At 43.3% G+C, this 15,626-nt stretch overlaps 1 protein-coding gene across 2 annotated transcripts in view; it reads right to left on the minus strand.

Moving 5' to 3' along the window:
* The window catches only part of gpat2 (glycerol-3-phosphate acyltransferase 2, mitochondrial), a 43,840-nt gene extending 31,006 nt beyond the window's left edge, over nucleotides 1-12,834 (minus strand). The window contains exons 1-2 of one of the 2 annotated variants that reach the window (XM_041899716.1): nucleotides 12,703-12,834; nucleotides 8,917-9,028 (exon numbers count right to left, since the gene is read on the minus strand). In XM_041899716.1, the coding sequence (XP_041755650.1) occupies nucleotides 8,917-8,988 (72 nt within the window). In that variant the 5' untranslated portion in view covers nucleotides 8,989-9,028; nucleotides 12,703-12,834. Of the gene's footprint in view, nucleotides 1-8,916; nucleotides 9,029-12,149; nucleotides 12,300-12,702 lie in introns of those variants that run through there. The other variant, XM_041899726.1, reaches the window with a different exon arrangement.
* Nucleotides 12,835-15,626: the final 2,792 nt, after the last annotated feature.

Genomic DNA, 15,626 nt, shown 5'->3' on the forward strand with positions numbered 1-15,626 from the left:
ACCCTTTACTCATTACTTTGTTGAAGCACCTTTGGCAGCCATTACAGCCTCGACTCTTCTTCGGTATGACGCTACAAGCTTGGCACACCTGTATTTGGGGTGTTTCTCCCATTCTTTTGTATTTGTATTTATTATGGATCCCCATTAGCTGCTGCCAAGGCACAGATTTCACAACACACTGTGTGCCCTCAGGCCCCTACTCCACCACTACCACATATTAACAGTACAAAATCCATGTGTACGTGTGTGTATAGTGCGTATGCTATCGTGTGTATGTATGTGTCAGTGCCTATGTTTGTGTTGCTTCACAGTCCCCGCTGTTCCATAAGGTGTTTTTTTAAATCTGTTTTTTTAATCCAACATTTTACTAATTGCATCAGTTACTTGATGTGGAATAGAGTTCCATGTAGTCAAAGCTCTATGTAGTACTGTGCGCCTCCCATAGTCTGTTCTGGACTTGGGGCCTGTGAAGAGACCTCTTGTGGGATGTCTTGTCGGGTATGCATGGGTGTCCGAGCTGTGCACCTGTAGTTCAAACAGACAGCTCGTGCATTCAACATGTCAATACCTATCATAAATACTAAGTAGTGATGAGGTCAGGTTGACATGCATATTATTAATGTTAGCTCTCTGTGTACATCCAAGGGCCAACGGTGCTGCCCTGTTCTTAGCCAATTGCAATTTTCCTAAGTCCTTTTTTTGTGGCACCTGACCACACGACTGATCAGCAGTCCAGGTGCGACAAAACTAGGGCCTGTAGGACCTGCCTTGTTGATAGTGCTGTTAAGAAGGTAGCGCAGCGCTTTATTATGGACATACTTAGCTACTGTTGTATCAATATGTTTTCAAATCAAATCAAATTGTATTTGTCATATGCGCCGAATACAACAGGTGTAGACCTTACAGTGAAATGCTTACTTACAAGCCCTTAACCAACAATGCAGTTTTAAGAAAGAATACCCCCCCAAAAATAATAAAATACAATATAAAATAATACGAAATAAAAGTAACTAATAATTAAAGAGCAGCAGTAAAAATAACAATAGTGAGGCTATATACAGGGGGTACCGGTACCGAGTCAATGTGCGGGGGCACCGGTTAGTCGAGGTAATTGGGGTAATATGTACATGTAGATAGAGTTATTAAAGTGACTATGCATAGATAATAAACAGAGAGTAGCAGCAGCGTAAAAGAGGGGGGCAATGCAAATAGTCTGGGTAGCCATGATTAGATGTTCAGGAGTCTTATGGCTTGGGGGTAGAAGCTGTTTAGAAGCCTCTTGGACCTAGACTTGGCACTCCGGTACCGCTTGCCGTGCGGTAGCAGAGAGAACAGTCTATGACTAGGGTGGCTGGAGACTTTGACAATTTTTAGGGCCTTCCTCTGACACCGCCTGGTATAGAGGTCCTGGATGGCAGGAAGCTTGGCCCCAGTGATGTACTGGGCCGTACGCACTACCCTCTGTAGTGCCTTGCAGTCAGAGGCCGAGCAGTTGCCATACCAGGCAGTGATGCAACCAGTCAGGATGCTATCGATGGTGCAGCTGTAGAAACCTTTGAGGATCTGAGGACCCATGCCAAATATTTTCAGTCTCCTTAGGGGGAATAGGTTTTGTCGTGCCTTCGTCACGACTGTCTTGGTGTGCTTGGACCATGTTAGTTTGTTGGTGATGTGGACGTCAAGGAACTTGAAGCTCTCAACCTGCTCCACTACAGCCCCGTCGATGAGAATGGGGGCGTGCTCGGTCCTCTTCCTTTTCCTGTAGTCCACAATCATCTCCTTTGTCTTGATCACGTTGAGGGAGAGGTTGTTGTCCTGGCAACACACGGCCAGGTCTCTGACCTCCCTATAGGCTGTCTCGTCGTTGTCGGTGATCAGGCCTACCACTGTTGTGTCATCTGCAAACTTAATGATGGTGTTGGAGTCGTGCCTGGCCATGCAGTCATGAGTGAACAGGGAGTACAGGAGTGGACTGAGCACGCAACCCTGTGGGGCCCATGTGTTGAGGATCAGCGTGGCAGATGTGTTGTTATCTACCCTTACCACCTGGGGGCGGCCCGTCAGGAAGTCCAGGATCCAGTTGCAGAGGGAGGTGTTTAGTCCCAGGGTCCTTAGCTTAGTGATGAGCTTTGAAGGCACTATGGTGTTGAACGCTGAGCTGTAGTCAATGAACACATAGGTGTTCCTTTTGTCCAGGTGTGAAAGGGCAGTGTGGAGCGCAATAGAGATTGCATCATCTGTGGATCTGTTGGTGCGATATGCAAATTGGAGTGGGTCTAGGGTTTCTGGGATAATGGTGTTGATGTGAGCATGACCAGCCTTTCAAAGCACTTCATGGCTACAGACGTGAGTGCTACGGGTCGGTAGTCATTTAGGCAGGGTACCTTAGTGTTCTTGGGCACAGGGTCTATGGTGGTCTGGTTGAAACATGTTGGTATTACAGACTTAGACAGGGAGAGGTTGAAAATGTCAGTGAAGACATTTGCCAGTTGGTCAGCACATGCTCGGAGTACACGTCCTGGTAATCCGTCTGGCCCTGCGGCCTTGTGAATGTTGACCTGTTTAAAAAGGTCTTACTCACATCGGCTAAGGAGAGCAGGATCACACAGTCATCCGGAACAGCTGATGCTCTCATGCGTGTTTCAGTGTTACTTGCCTCGAAGCGAGCATAGAAGTAATTTAGCTTGTCTGGTAGGCTTGTGTTACTGGGCAGCTCGCGGCTGTGCTTCCCTTTGTAGTCTGTAATAGTTTGCAAGCCCTGCCTCATCCGACGAGCGTCGGAGCCGGTGTCGTACGATTCGATCTTAGTCCTGTATTGACGCTTTGCCTGTTTGATGGTTCGTCGGAGGGCATAGCGAGATTTCTTATAAGCTTCCGGGTTAGAGTCCCGCTACTTGAAAGCGGCAGCTCTACCCTTTAGCTCAGTGCGGATGTTGCCTGTAATCCATGGCTTCTGGTTGGGGTATGTACGTACAGTCACTGTGGGGACGACGTCATCGATGCACTTATTGATGAAGCCAGTGACTGATATAGTGTATGCCATCGGAAGAATCCCAGAACATATTCCAGTCTGTGCCAGCAAAACAGTCCTGTAGCTTAGCATCTGCTTCATCTGACCACTTTATTTATTGACCGAGTCACTGGTGCTTCCTTCTTTAGTTTTTTGCTTGTAAGCAGGAATCAGGAGGATAGAATTATGGTCAGATTTTCCAAATGGAGGGCGATGGGTGAGAGCTTTGTACGCGTCTCTGTGTGTGGAGTAAAGGTGGTCTAGAGTTTTTTTTTCCCTCTGCTTGCACATTTAACATGCTGGTAGAAATGAGGTAAAACTGATTTAAGTTTCCCTGCATTAAAGTCCCCGGCCACTAGGAGCGCCGCCTCTGGATGAGCGTTTTCCTGTTTGCTTATGGCCGTATGCAGTTCATTGATTGGGTTTTGGTGCCATGCATCGGTTTGTGGTGGTAAATAGACAGCTATGAAGAATATAGATGAAAACTCTCTTGGTAGATAGTGTGGTCTACAGCTTATCATGAGATACTCTACCTCAGGCGAGCAAAACCTTGAGACTTCTTTAGATAAAAAAAAACACACAAAATTGCACGGTTGGTTAAGAGTCCATAAAACGGCAGCCATCCCCTCCGGCGCCATCACTACCATGACAGTTTACAATCCAGGGTTACTCCAAGCAGTTTAGTCACCTCAACTTGCTCAATTTCCACATTATTCATTACAAGATTTAGTTGAGGTTTAGGGTTTAGTGAATGATTTGTCCCAAATACAATGCTTTTAGTTTTAGAAATATGTAGGACTAACTTATTCCTTGCCACTCACTCTGAAACTAACTGCAACTCTTTGTTAAGTGTTGCAGTCATTTCAGTTGCTGTAGTATCTAAATAATAAATAAATAATATGCCATTTAGCAGACGCTTTTATCCAAAGCGACTTACATTCATGCGTGCATACATTTTTGTGTATGGGTGGTCCCGGGGATCGAACCCACTACCTTGGCGTTACAAGCGCCGTGCTCTACCAGCTGAGCTACAGAGGACCACATCATCTGACATGTGTAGTGTTGAGTCATCTGCATACATAGACACAGTGGCATGTCATTAGTAAAGATTGAAAAAAGTAATGGGCCTAGACAGCTGCCCTGGGGAATTCCTGATTCTACCTGGATTATGTTGGAGAGGCTTCCATTAAAGAACACCGTCTGTGTTCTGTTAGACAGGTAACTCTTTATCCACAATATAGCAGGGGATGTAAAGCCATAACACATATGTTTTTCCAGCAGCAGACTATGATCGATAACGTCAAAAGCCGCACTGAAGTCTAACAAAAGAGCCTCCAAAATCTTTTTATCATCAATTTCTCTCAGCCAATCATCAGTCATTTGTGTAAGTGCTGTGCTTGTTGAATGTCCTTCCCTATAAGCATGCTGAAAGTTTGTTGTCAATTTGTTTACTGTAAAATAGCATTGTATCTGGTCAAACACAATTTTTTCTAAAAGTTTACTGAGGGTTGGTAACAGGCTGATTGGTCGGCTATTTGAGCCAGTAAAGGGGCTTTACTATTCTTAGGTAGCGGAATGACTTTTGCTTCCCTCCAAGCCCGGGGGCACACACATTCTAGTAGGCTAAAATTTAAAATATGGCAAATACGAGTGGCAATATCGTCTGCTATTATCCTCAGTAATTTTCCATCCAAGTTGTCAGACCCCGGTGGCTTGTCATTGTTGATAGACAACAATACTTTTTTCACCTCTTCCACACTGCCTTTACGGAATTCAAAATTACAATGCTTGTTCTTCATAATTTGGTCAGACATACTTGGATGTGTGATGTCAGCATTTGTTGCTGGCATGTCATGCCTAAATTTGCTAATCTTGCCAATGAAAAAAATCATTCAAGTAGTTGGCAATATCAGTTGGTTTTGTGATGAATGTGCCATCTGATTCAATGAATGATGGAGCTGACTTTGCCTTTTTTCCCAACATTTCATTTAAGGTGCTCCAAAGCTTTTTACTATCATTCTTTATGTCATTTATCTTTGTTTCATAGTGTAGTTTCTTCTTCTTTTTATTCAGTTTAGTCACATGATTTCTCAATTTGCAATACGTTTTCCAATCGGTTGTGCAGCCAGACTTAAATGCCATTCCTTTTGCCTCATCCCTCTAAACCATACAATTTTTCAATTCCTCATCAATCCAAGGGGATTTAACAGTTTTTACAGTCATTTTCTTAATGGGTGCATGCTTATTAGTAACTGTAATAAGCAATTTCATAAACGTGTCAAGTGCAGTGTCTGTTTGCTCCTCATTACACACCACGGACCAACAAATATTCTTTACATCAACAACATAGGAATCACTACAAAACGTATTGTATGAACTCTTATACACTATATTAGGCCCAGCCTTTGGAACTTTGGTTTTCCTAGATATGGCTACTATATTGTGATGACTACATCCGATGGATCTGGATACTGCTTTCAAGCAAATTTCTGCAGCATTAGTAAAGATGTGATCAATACATGTTGATGATTTCATTCCTGTGCTGTTTGTAACTACCCTGGTAGGTTGACTGATAACCTGAACCAGGTTGCAGGCACTAGTTACAGTTTGAAGCTTTTTCTTGAGTGGGCAGCTTGATGAAAGACAGTCAATATTTAAATCACCCAGAAAATATACCTCTCTGTTGATATCACATACATTATCAAGCATTTCACACGTTATCCAGATACTGACTGTTAGCACTTGGTGGTCTATAGCAGCTTCCCACCAGAATGGGCTTTATGTGAGGCAGATTGGCATTTCTATATTTTCTGTAAATGTTATAACCTTGTACTGCTACCACTGTATCATCAAAGGTATTATCTAAGTGAGTTTCAGAGATAGTCAGAATAGGAATGTCATCTGTTACTAGCAAATTATTGATTTCATGAACCTTGTTTCTTAAGCTACATATGTTAACGTGGGCTATTTTGAGCACTTTTCTTCTGGATGCTTACTTGTTTTTATTGCTTTACTGTGAAGCTAAGCAGCAGTAGATGTGCTCATGTTATTTATGTTAGTGCAGGGTGAGCTGCACACAGTGGACCTCCTCCTAGGGCACACCGGCTCAGTGCTAACAGTATAAATCTGGTTCATATGCACATGATTACTGCATACAATAGCTGTAGGATCAGCAGAGGCATCCAGGCCAGTTAGAGGGACATAAATTAGGTTACTTGTATTGTGTCTACCGACGCCCCTGGTGTAATGTACATTTGCTGAAGCATTATGACAACTCTGCGTCACAATGGTAGGGATTAGCTGAGTTGGGCTTGGGTTATTGATAAGTCATTGTCTCAACACAGCCTTATAATGCTGTGAAAGGATCCAGGAACCCAAATGATTTGGGTGGATCCCATCCTCCTTATAAAACGTGTTTTGTTTCCAAAAGGTATCGAAATTGTCAACAAAAGTTAAACCCATTGAGCTGCAATAATCACGTAGCCAGTTGCGAAGAGAAAGAATCCTGCTAAAGCGTTCAATGCCACGATTCAGAGAGGGCACAGGGCCAGATATGATGGGTATTTTGTTAGTGTCTAGCAGAGAGTCAATCAGCTCTTTAAAATCCAGTTTCAACTGTTCAGAGATGCCCTTCATAATGTCATTAAAACCCACATGGAATCCGATAGAATCGATTTCCATGTCCTGACGTAGTACATTTGGGAGCAGCTTAGTAATGTCATTTACTCGAGCTCCGGGATAGGACATTGTTTTTGCACCAGGAACGGTCACATCTCTGCAGATCCTCTCAAGCTCTGTCAGGTAGGATGGGGAGCGTCGCTGCACAGCTATTTTCAGGTCTCTCCAGAGATGTTAGATCGGGTTCAAGTCCCGGCTCTGGCTGGGCCACTCAAGGACATTCAGAGACTTGTCCCGAAGCCACTCCTGCTTTGTCTTGGCTGTGTGCTTAGGGTCATTGTCCTGTTGGAATGTGAACCTTCGCCCCAGTCTGAGGTCCTGAGCGCACTGGAGCAGGTTTCCATCAAGGATCTCGCTGTACTTTCTCCATTCATCTTTCCCCTCGATCCTGACTAGTCTCCCAGTCCCTGCCGCTGAAATAAATCCCCACAGCATGATGCTGCCACCACCATGCTTCACCGTAGGGATGGTGCCAGGTTTCCTCCAGACTTGATGCTTGGCATTAAGGCCAAAGAGTTCAATCTTGGTTTCATCAGACCAGAGAATCTTGTCTCGACACAATCCTGTCTCGGAGCTCTACGGACAACTCCTTCGACCTCATGGCTTGGTTTTTGCTCTGACATGCACTGTCAACTGTGGGTCCTTATATACACAGGTGTGTGCCTTTCCAAATAATGTCCAATCAATTGAATTTCCCACAGGTGGACTCTCAAGGATGATCAATGGAAACAGGATGCACCTGAGCTCATTTTGAGTCTCATAGCGAAGGGTCTGAATACTTAAATAAGGTATTTCTGTTTTTTATTTTTGATAAATTAGCGAATATTTATAAAAACCTGTTTTCACTTTGTCATTATGGGGTATTGTGTGTAGATTAATGAGGAAAAAAATAATGTAATCAATTTTAGAATAAGGCTGTAACGTAACAAAATGTGGAAAAAGTCAAGGGGTCTGAATACTTTACGAACGCTTTATCTTGTCTGGTTTAGCATCCCAGATAAAGCGAAATATTTTTGCTCTATTTGCATAATTTAATGGAATTAAAATTGCCGTGTGTACAGTATATTTGTTATGCATCTTATTTATCACATGCGTACAGCTTACAGATACAGAGCCTTTGAGGGGGAAATCTGAGAGCACGAGAGCTGCTGCTCCTACTGCATCTCAAACAGCAAATGCATAGGCAACGGAAGGCAGGCTTCATCAGCGCGTCACACACCACTTTCAATGAGATGGAGGCAGTATGCATTTTGAAAACATAGCCTACTTAATTGTTGAAACCTGAACGTTTTACTACATATTATGAGGCATGTCTTAACTTGCTTCAAAGTAGCCTAGCCAAAATCAGACCATATCCGTGGAGGCAATTATTTTATATAAACTTTCTTTCATTGTCCAGTAGCCAAAGGCACAATCCTAGTCATATTAGCAACCCATGCTAGTTGTTGCATATTAAATCTCCCCTCTTTCTAAATGTCTAAAGAATATTTTCATCTCTGTCACATGAAACCGCTCACATGTGGTGCCCTTTTGACAACAGGTGTTTTCCCGCTAATTGCATTGTGGAACGAACGTCCACGCATAGCCTACTGCCTTGTGCTCATTGCTGCCCTTATAATGTGAAGAAATAATAGTTTATCAACATTTTAAGCTAAATGTTCTGATCTGTTGTATCAGACTCACTGCTTTTTAAAGTTGTTGTTTTTATGTAGCTTAGGCCTACTGGTTGTATGAATTTGGGATCTATCGTCCCACAACTGTCCCAGAGTCTGTTTGGAATAGGCTATTTATTTCTCGACAAGCTGACCAATAGAATAGGTAAACTTTTCTACTATGGGGTATAGCAGTTTGACATAGGCTAGTGATTTTTCTATTCGTTACTCGTCTTGTTGGATGAGGAAAAGTAAATGTGGACAGTTATTCGAACATCTTCAAAGTGCGCATCAGAATTCGGTAAGAAGGACCGCACATCGTTGCATCCTGGACTTGTTCTGTTAATATTTAATTACCATAAACAAAATGTGATTTGTCATTCTGAGCACCTGTGGTTGGATGCCCTAATCAGGTTACATACCCAATGCATATGGGTCTGGTAAATTTCTCAAATGTCCGGTTAATTAAAATGCTGCCGGTCAAATGTCCGGCGACACATTTTCCTAACGGAAACCTTGGTGGGGTGGTAGCAGGTTAGGTAGGTGGGTGTACTGTAGGCAAAAGGGTGATCTTACTGCTGGTCTCTTCTGTTGAGTGCCCTGGGGGATGAGGGCTTCAGTAAAGCCACCCCCACTCTCTTGTACCATGGTGGTTCGTTCCACAGGCGTCTGTCACTCTCTCAGGGACCTACAGACACAAAGAGGAGGGCAGGGTAAGAGCAGGTTTACTTCACACATATACACTGTAGAGCTCTTCACGGGTCTGGGTGGACCCGATATACCCGAGACCCGAACCGATCGGGTTTGTCTCTGAAATTCTAACTTGTCCCTTGGGTCCGAGCTGGGTCCTATTTGATTGTCATCGGGTCTCGGGTTTATGTAATTACAGCTGATAGACCCGAGTGGACCTGACCAAGGCTCTGCATAGCCTATACCATATTTATTTTACTCTAATAAGGTGAATTTATTGACTTATAGAAGGCCTAGCCAACATATAAAGACCTATTCATTATCCACTCAGGTCCAATCGGGTCTGGTTTCGACCCACACTCGTGAGGGTACGGGTCGGTTCTGGGTGGATTTGTCCTCGGATCCATTCGGGTTCGAGTCTGATTGTTATCGGATCTGTTCGGGTCCCCTTTTTTTTTATGGGTACATTCGGGTCGGTTCTGATTGTCCTCGGGTCCAACTTTTTCGATCTGTGAAGACCTCTAACACACTGATATGTATTTAACAAGTTTTCTAATGAGTTAAACTTTTTTCTGTCTAAAACCAGCTTCATTACCGTAAACGCTTTGATTATGTTAGCTCACATGCTGAAACAGCGGTGCCCAAACACAAGAGGCTGTTTCTGGTCTTAACTGCCATTACTATTCGATTTTTATTACACATGTATGCCTTCCTGTTCATCTGTTGTCAATAGAAAAATGGTGTTCACAGAGACAGATTACAGATTACACAGACTCACTGGCAAACAAGACAACAGTCAAGAGAAACAGTATGAGTGAGTGCACTGACGCATCTAACATCTCTCTCTCTCTCTCTTAGTATCACTGACACATCTCCCCCTGCCTCTCAGTATCACATATTAAGGCCTGACTTCCATAATAGGAGAGAGCTGAGAGCCTGAGCATGTGACCAACCCAGTCATCCTCTGGAGCTGATAACACACCTGAAAGCATCGCACGCACACACACACCCTGTCATGAAGACTTTTCCATGGGAACAAGGGTTATTCTAGGGTGAAGCTATAACCATAGTAACCCTAGAAGCCAATCTAGCTTGACGCACAAGCATATGCTTTATTAGCACAAACACACGTAAGCATGCACACACGCTTTATGAATACATAACAGTGCTGTGCTGGACACCGCACAAAACAAACAGAAGAGCATTGTGATTGAAATGCACAGAATGTGCTTTATCACTCCAATTACAGCTAAGGCCTTAACACATACATACACCTCTCCCCAAAAACTAATTTACTCCCCCAGTCCACCTTTGTCTAATTTACTCCCCCAGTCAACCATCTATCAACCTGAGCCCATAGCTACAATGACTCATCCTCCCTCTGCCTCTCTCCTTCAACCCTTCCACCTTTGTCTCTCCCGCTCTACCCTCACTTCCTTATTACTGACTTTTCTCACATCCTGAATCAACTCTCCTTTCTAGCAATCGTATAGCCTAACTTAATGCTCAAAGAGAGGGCTAAGAGGGGTGGGCTATCAGCTGATCATAGTGAATGTACACTGAACAAAAATATAAACGCAACATGCAACAATTTCAAAGATATTTGAGTTACAGTTCATATAAGGAAATCAGTCAATTGAAATAAATTCATTACGCCCTAACCTATGGATTTCACATGAATGGGAATACAGATATGCATCTGTTGGTCACAGATACCTTAAAGAACAAGGTAGGGGTGTGGATCAGAAAACCAGTCGGTATCTGGTGTGACCACCATTTGCCTCATGCAGCACAACACATCTCCTTCGCATAGAGTTGATCAGGCTGTTGATTGTGGCCTATGGAATGTTGTCCCACTCCTCTTCAATGGCTGTGCGAAGTTGCTGGATATTGGCGGGAACTGGAACATGCTGTAGTACATCCAGAGCATCCCAAACATGCTCAATGGGTGGCATGTCTGGTGAGTATGCAGGCCATGGAAGAACTGGGACATTTTCAGCTTCCAGGAATTGTGTACAGATCCCTGCGACATGGGGCTGCGCATTATCATGCTGAAACATGAGGTGATGGCGGCGGATGAATGTCACGACAATGGGCCTCAGGATCTAGTCACAGTATCTCTGTGCATTCCAATTGCCATCGATAAAATGCTATTTTTTTGGTTGCCCGTAGCTTATGCCTGCCCATGCCATAACCCCACCATGAGGCACTTTGTTTCCAACATTGACATCAGCAAACCGCTCGCCCACATGACACCATACTGCCATCTGCCCAGTACAGTTGAAACTGGGTTTAATCCGTAAAGAGCACACTTTTCAAGCATGCCAATGGCCATCGTAGGTGAGCATTTGCCCACTGAAGTCGGTTACGATGCCGAACTGCAGTCAGGTCAAGACCCTGGTAAGGATGACGAGCACGCAGATGAGCTTCCCTGAGAGACCATTTCTGACAGTTTGTGCACAAATTCTTCGGTTGTGCAAACCCACAGTTTCATCAGCTGTCTCGGTGGTTGGTCTCAGACGATCCCACAGGTGAAGAAGCAGGATGTGGAGGTCCAGGGCTGGCGTGGTTACACGTGTTCTGCGGTTGTGAGGCCAGTTGGACGTACTGCCAAATTCTCTAAAACAACATTGGCGGCGGCTTATGGTAGAGAAATGAACATTCAATTATCTGGCAACAGCTCTGGTAGACATTCCTGCAGTCAGGTGGACATTCCTGCAGTCAGCATGCCAATTGCATGCTCCCTCAATATTTTTGACATCTGTGACATTGTGTTGTGTGACAAATCTGCACATTTTAAAGTGGCCTTTTATTGTCCCCAGCACAAGTTGCACCTGTGTAATGATCATGCTGTTTAATCAGCTTCTTGATATACCACACCTGTCAGGATTATCTTGGCAAAGGAGAAATGCTCGCTAAACATATTTCTGCACAAAATTGGAGAGAAATAAGCTTTTTGTGCTTATGGAAAATGTCTGTGATCTTTTATTTCAGCTTATGAAACATGGGACCAACACTTTACATGTTGCGTTTATAATTTAGTTCAGTGTAGAAGTATGGAAAGCAGCTAATTAGCTTGCTAGGTAGCTATTCTGTTGAACAATCTAACTAGTATTTACCTGTGATTGGAGTTTTTCCTGCTGCAGACATCTGCCTCTTAGGACTACTAACAAACAGTCGAATTGAAGCCTTCCCTGTTCCTGACCGTGAGATGGCACATGCAACTCAAAAGGGAGCCCCTACTAGCCTACACTACCGTTCAGCGCCGATAGCCTCTGCCTGCAGGACGAGTAATAAGGACAAGTACAGTACGCGCTCGCGTTGGGGCAGAGGAGGGGGGAGTTACCAACATTCAAAAATGATAAATGAGCTAGTTTGATAGTCAACTCATTTAAATAACAACAGAGAAAATAGACAAAGTTCAATAAAAACGTTATAATTAAACGCCACCAATCTGAAAGGGTACTTTTCTTATATGAGGGCAAAAGGGCAGGTGCACAGAAAGTCCTCCATCTGTGCACGTGCCTGATCCCTGCTCTCTCAGTCCTTTCCTCCTCCCATTCACCTCCATGGGTGCATCTCTTATTAGCTAAAAGTGAAATGGTACTAAGACAAGAGGGGACAGGAATTAGTTTGTTACGTAAACTGGCCATAGCCACAACATAGGCCTACCTGTCTCTCCTCCTCAATCCTGCTCCTCTTTCTCCCTTAACGCCTATTCTATTACTTATCTGAAGTTGTACAACGCTACTCTATTATACATACGACTGCTTGCCTTGCACAGTTAGCGTTTGTATCTAGATAACTTGCTGGCTAGCTCCAAGTATGGGTAAATGCATACGTGATGTCTAGAAGTGGGCGTGTCAACAGCATAGGCATTACAACAGCGCCCTGTAATTGGTTAAAAGGTTTGTTTTTAGTTTCTTAAGACGTTTGAATTGGTCAGTTCCCCACCGTGTGAACCAAGACTGGGTGTGCTAAAAGGCACTCTATTCTTGATAGAGAATCATACTGTGCCATTTGAATGTTAACAAAACACACAACAAACACCTCACTTATAGCCTATATATGAAAATAAAAGTTTGACGTTAAATGCTGAACTAAAGTCCACAAATAGCAGTCGAGCATAGATAGGCCTTGGGGTTCTCCAGATGTTGCAGGATGAGATGCACTATACTGAGGATTGCTTCATCAGCGCCACGTTTGTATTTGTAAGCAAACTGATATGGGTCCAACAGTGTGTTTAGTCTGATTGAAGCTTACACACCATGATCTTTTCAAGACACTTCATTACAATGGAGGTCAGCGCAACAGGTCTACAGTCTTTGTTTTCTTTGGGAGAAGGCTTTTGGGGAAGAGGGGTGATGATTGCCTTCTTCCACCGAGGTGGAACCGTGTGGGAATGTACATATATCTAAAAGACAGTGTCCCAGGCTGGTGTTGAGCATGTTAACACACTTGGCAGAGAAGTGATGTCAAACTTTATGTAGAAGTCATTAAGTTAATTTGCCATTGTCTTTTCATCTGTTGTGTACAGTGGTTTTCTGGTGGGAGTCATATTAGTGATGGCTGTTATTGTTAACCTTTGTCTTTGAATACTCTTCATTCTAAGCTGGTTTGCTGCACAAGTCTACAAGAGTAATTATACTGAGCCAAACACAATTTTATTGTCATCATCTGATGATAGTCAAATATACAGTGGGGGAAAAAAGTATTTAGTCAGCCACCAATTGTGCAAGTTCTCCCACTTAAAAAGATGAGAGAGGCCTGTAATTTTCATCATAGGTACACGTCAACTATGACAGACAAAATGAGGAAAAAAAATCCAGAAAATCACATTGTAGGATTTTTAATGAATTTATTAGCAAATGATGGTGGAAAATAAGTATTTGGTCAATAACAAAAGTTTCTCAATACTTTGTTATATACCCTTTGTTGGCTATGACACAGGTCAAACGTTTTCTGTAAGTCTTCACAAGGTTTTCACACACTGTTGCTGGTATTTTGGCCCATTCCTCCATGCAGATCTCCTCTAGAGCAGTGATGTTTTGGGGCTGTCGCTGGGCAACACAGACTTTCAACTCCCTCCAAAGATTTTCTATGGGGTTGAGATCTGGAGACTGGCTAGGCCACTCCAGGACCTTGAAATGCTTCTTACGAAGCCACTCCTTCGTTGCCCGGGCGGTGTGTTTGGGATCATTGTCATGCTGAAAGAACCAGCCACGTTTCATCTTCAATGCCCTTGCTGATGGAAGAAGGTTTTCACTACAAATCTCACGATACATGGCCCCATTCATTCTTTCCTTTACACGGATCAGTCGTCCTGGTCCCTTTGCAGAAAAACAGCCCCAAAGCATGATGTTTCCACCCCCATGCTTCACAGTAGGTATGGTGTTCTTTGGATGCAAGTCAGCATTCTTTGTCCTCCAAACACGACGAGTTGAGTTTTTACCAAAAAGTTCTATTTTGGTTTCATCTGACCATATGACATTCTCCCAATCCTCTTCTGGATCATCCAAATGCACTCTAGCAAACTTCAGACGGGCCTGGACATGTACTGGCTTAAGCAGGGGGACACGTCTTGCACTGCAGGATTTGAGTCCCTGGCGGCGTAGTGTGTTACTGATGGTAGGCTTTGTTACTTTGGTCCCAGCTCTCTGCAGGTCATTCACTAGGTCCCCCCGTGTGGTTCTGGGATTTTTGCTCACCGTTCTTGTGATCATTTTGACCCCCACGGGGTGAGATCTTGCGTGGAGCCCCAGATCGAGAGAGATTATCAGTGGTCTTGTATGTCTTCCATTTCCTAATAATTGCTCCCACAGTTGATTTCTTCAAACCAAGCTGCTTACCTATTGCAGATTCAGTCTTCCCAGCCTGGTGCAGGTCTACAATTTTGTTTCTGGTGTCCTTTGACAGCTCTTTGGTCTTGGCCATAGTGGAGTTTGGAGTGTGACTGTTTGAGGTTGTGGACAGGTGTCTTTTATACTGATAACAAGTTCAAACAGGTGCCATTAATACAGGTAACGAGTGGAGGACAGAAGAGCCTCTTAAAGAAGAAGTTACAGGTCTGTGAGAGCCAGAAATCTTGCTTGTTTGTAGGTGACCAAATACTTATTTTCCACCATAATTTGCAAATAAATTCATAAAAAATCCTACAATGTGATTTTCAGGATTTTCTTTTCTTAATTTGTCTGTCATAGTTGACGTGTACCTATGATGAAAATTACAGGCCTCTCTAATCTTTTTAAGTGGGAGAACTTGCACAATTGGTGGCTGACTAAATACTTTTTTCCCCCACTGTATAGATGCCATGAGTTGTAATAATCAAACATAGATTTATTGGTAAATGAAAAAATGGTAGGCTGTTTGGTGCCCAATTATACAAGAGTAATTATTATTATTATTGGTAATACATGAAAAACAAGTAGTAACTGACATCAAAATAAATTTTATTTTCATATACTGTATAGGCTATAAGTGAGGTGTTTGTTGTGTGTTTTGTTAACATTTAAATGGCACAGTATGATTCACTATCAAGAATAAAGTGGCTTTTAGCTCTCCCAGTCTTGTTTCACATGTTTGGGAACTGACCAATA

The sequence above is a fragment of the Coregonus clupeaformis genome, chromosome 18 (assembly GCF_020615455.1).
Source record: "Coregonus clupeaformis isolate EN_2021a chromosome 18, ASM2061545v1, whole genome shotgun sequence".
Lineage (NCBI taxonomy): Eukaryota > Metazoa > Chordata > Actinopteri > Salmoniformes > Salmonidae > Coregonus > Coregonus clupeaformis.